The sequence below is a fragment of the Myotis davidii genome, unplaced genomic scaffold (assembly GCF_000327345.1).
Source record: "Myotis davidii unplaced genomic scaffold, ASM32734v1 scaffold181, whole genome shotgun sequence".
Lineage (NCBI taxonomy): Eukaryota > Metazoa > Chordata > Mammalia > Chiroptera > Vespertilionidae > Myotis > Myotis davidii.
In genome coordinates, this window is record NW_006291504.1 from 3,156,432 (window position 1) to 3,159,158 (window position 2,727).

Here is a 2,727-nt window from a genome sequence, read left to right on the forward strand (position 1 = left end):
GGGGTTTTAAGTAACTGACAGATGGAGGTTGGTGGCTAACTACTCCTGCTTTTCGCTTCTAGGAATTTCAACAGTTAGACTGATATGTAATGGGTATTTCTGTTAAAAGAGAAAAGAGAGAGAGCGAAGCATCGACTTCCTGTTCCACTTCTCGTCCCCTCATTGGTAGATTCCTGTCTGTGCCCTGACCAGGGCTCGAGCCCACCGCCGTGGCGATGTCGGGCGATGCTCTCAGCGGCCGAGCCACCGGCCGGGGCGCCGGGGCCTGGTAAGAGCCGAGTGTCCCTTTGTGTGACCGTCACAGATCTACCTGCGGTTCCTGGATTACCAGATGGAGCATTCCAACGAGTGCAAGAGGAACTTCGTCGCCGTCTACGACGGGAGCAGTGCGATCGAGAACCTCAAGGCCAAGTTCTGCAGCACGGTGGCCAACGACGTCATGCTCAAGACCGGCGTGGGGGTGGTCCGCATGTGGGCGGACGAGGGCAGCCGGCTCAGCAGGTTCCGGATGCTCTTCACGTCCTTCGTGGAGCGTAAGTGAGCGGCCCCGTCCAGGGAGGTCGCTGGCATCGCTGTCAGTCATTCACAGGACAGTCGTTGAACATCTTTCTTTTTTCTTTTCTTTTTTTAATATATTTTTATTGGTTTCAGAGAGGAAGGGGGGCGAGGGAGAGAAGCACCAATGATGAGAGAGAATCATGGGTCTGCTGCCTCCTGCACGCCCCACACTGGGGATCGAGCCTGCAACCTGGGCCTGTGCCCTGACCGGGAATCGAACCCTGACCTACTGGTTCGTAGGTTGATGCTCAACCCCTGAGCCATGCCGGCTGGGCATGGAGCGTCCCCATGGCAACTCACAGGATGTAGAAATAACTGAGTCTGAGTCCCTCCTCTCAGGGAGCGGACTGTTGTGGGTGAAACGGCCATGTGGATACAGGAGGTACTGCCTGCCTTGGGAAGTAGTGAGCACACAGTCGGGAAAGCAGAGAGGGGAGGCTCCTCTCGAAATTTTCAAAATTAAAAATGATGATCAGGCCCGGCCGGCGGGGCTCAGTGGTTGAGTGTCGACCTAGGAACCAGGAGGTCACGGTTCGATTCCCGGTCAGGGCACAGGCCTGGGTTGTGGGCTCCACCCCCAGTAGGGGGCGTGCAGGAGGCAGCCGGTCCATGATTCTCTCTCATGGATCCGGGTTAAGTGCCGCCTCTGCCCTCCTCTGGCCATCCTGTGTCTGCGAGAGTGACCCGAGCCCAGGAGACGTTTATACTCGGGGCCCAGTTCTGCTCGGAGACTCACTCCCTACCCGCCCACCGGAGATCGCAGCCGAGACGGGAATAGCCCAGCTCGGGAAGTGCCAAAACGGAACGGCTGTCAGAACGGGCCCGCGGCTGTGGGTTTAGGCAAGGAACTTCTAGGACTGCAGTGTGAAAGCGGGGAGGGGTTTTGTTAGAATAAGCCCATAATGCCATTTCCGGTGACCTGCAGCCTGCGGGCCCCCTGCGGGCGTGGTTGAAGGACAGCCGTCTTTCAGCATCATCACAAGTGGGGCTGAGCCCTGGCTGGTTTGGCTCAGTGGATAGAGCGTCGGCCTGCGGACTGGAGGGTCCCAGGTTCAGTTCCAGTCAAGGGCACATGCCTGGGTTTCGGGCTCCATCCCCAGTAGGGGGTGTGCAGGAGGCAGCCGATCAATGATTCTCTCCCATCATTGATGTTTCTATCTCTCTCTCTCCCTCTCCTTTCCTCTCTGACATCAATCTGGGGTACTCACAGGCTCAATGCACCAGATCTTAAAATTCTAAAAAGAAAGTGGAGCTGAGCCCTGGCCGGTGTTGCTCAGTGGATAGAGTGCTGGCCCGAAGACTGACGGGTTCAGTCAAGGTCACGTACCTCAGTTGCAGGCTCTTCCCCAGCCTGGGCCCTCCCTGGCCAGGGTGCATGCAAGAGGCAGCCAATCAATGTGTTTCTCTCATCGATGTTTCTGTCTTCCACTCTCTTTAAAAATCAATGGAAAAGTACCCTCGGGTGAGGATTAAGATAAAATGAAGTTTGCACGTGGTCATCAGGGAGTGCCGCCCACCTGCCTGGCTGCGAGAGATTGATCCATCAGTTGCCTCCTGCACGCCCCCCACTGGGCACATGCCTGGGTTGTGGGCTCGATCTCCAGTAGGGGGCGTGCAGGAGGCAGCTGATCAATGATTCTTTCTCATCAATGTTTTTATCTCTCTCCCTTCCTCTTTCTCTAAAACCAATTTTTTTAAAAAAAAATTTTTTTAAAAGCCCTGGCTGATGTGGCTCAGTGGCTAGAGCGTCAGCCTGTGAGTTGAGGGGCCCTGGGACTGATTCCGGTCAAGGGCACATGCCCCAGTTGTGGGCTGGAGCCCCCGTAGGGAGCGTACAGGAGGCAGCCCATCAATGACTCATCACTGATGTGTCTCTCCTCTCCCTTCCTCTCTGAATTCAATAAAAATACATTTTTTAAAATTAAAAAAAAAACCCTAATTTTAAATTGTATTATCTGTGGTGTATGTATTTGACCCAAACGTCCCCTAAAAGCACTTTCCTGGTCTGTGACAAGCTCCCTTTATTTTTTTTAATACTAAGGTTTTTAAAATATTTGTATTGGTTTCATAGAGGAGGGGAGAGAGAGAGAGAGAGAAACCTCGATGATGAGAGAGAATCACGGACCCGCTGCCTCCTGCACGCCCCGCACTGGGGATGGAGCCCGCAAC

General features: G+C 54.4%; 1 protein-coding gene across 1 annotated transcript in view; it reads left to right on the forward strand.

The window, feature by feature from the left end:
* NETO2 (neuropilin and tolloid like 2) overlaps positions 1-2,727 on the forward strand; it is a gene marked incomplete at its 3' end in the record, with an annotated part of 21,134 nt that overhangs the window by 16,604 nt on the left and 1,803 nt on the right. Inside the window, exon 8 of the mRNA XM_015564697.1 lies at positions 305-533. Within this exon, the coding sequence (XP_015420183.1) occupies positions 305-533 (229 nt within the window). The remainder of the gene's footprint in view (positions 1-304; positions 534-2,727) is intronic.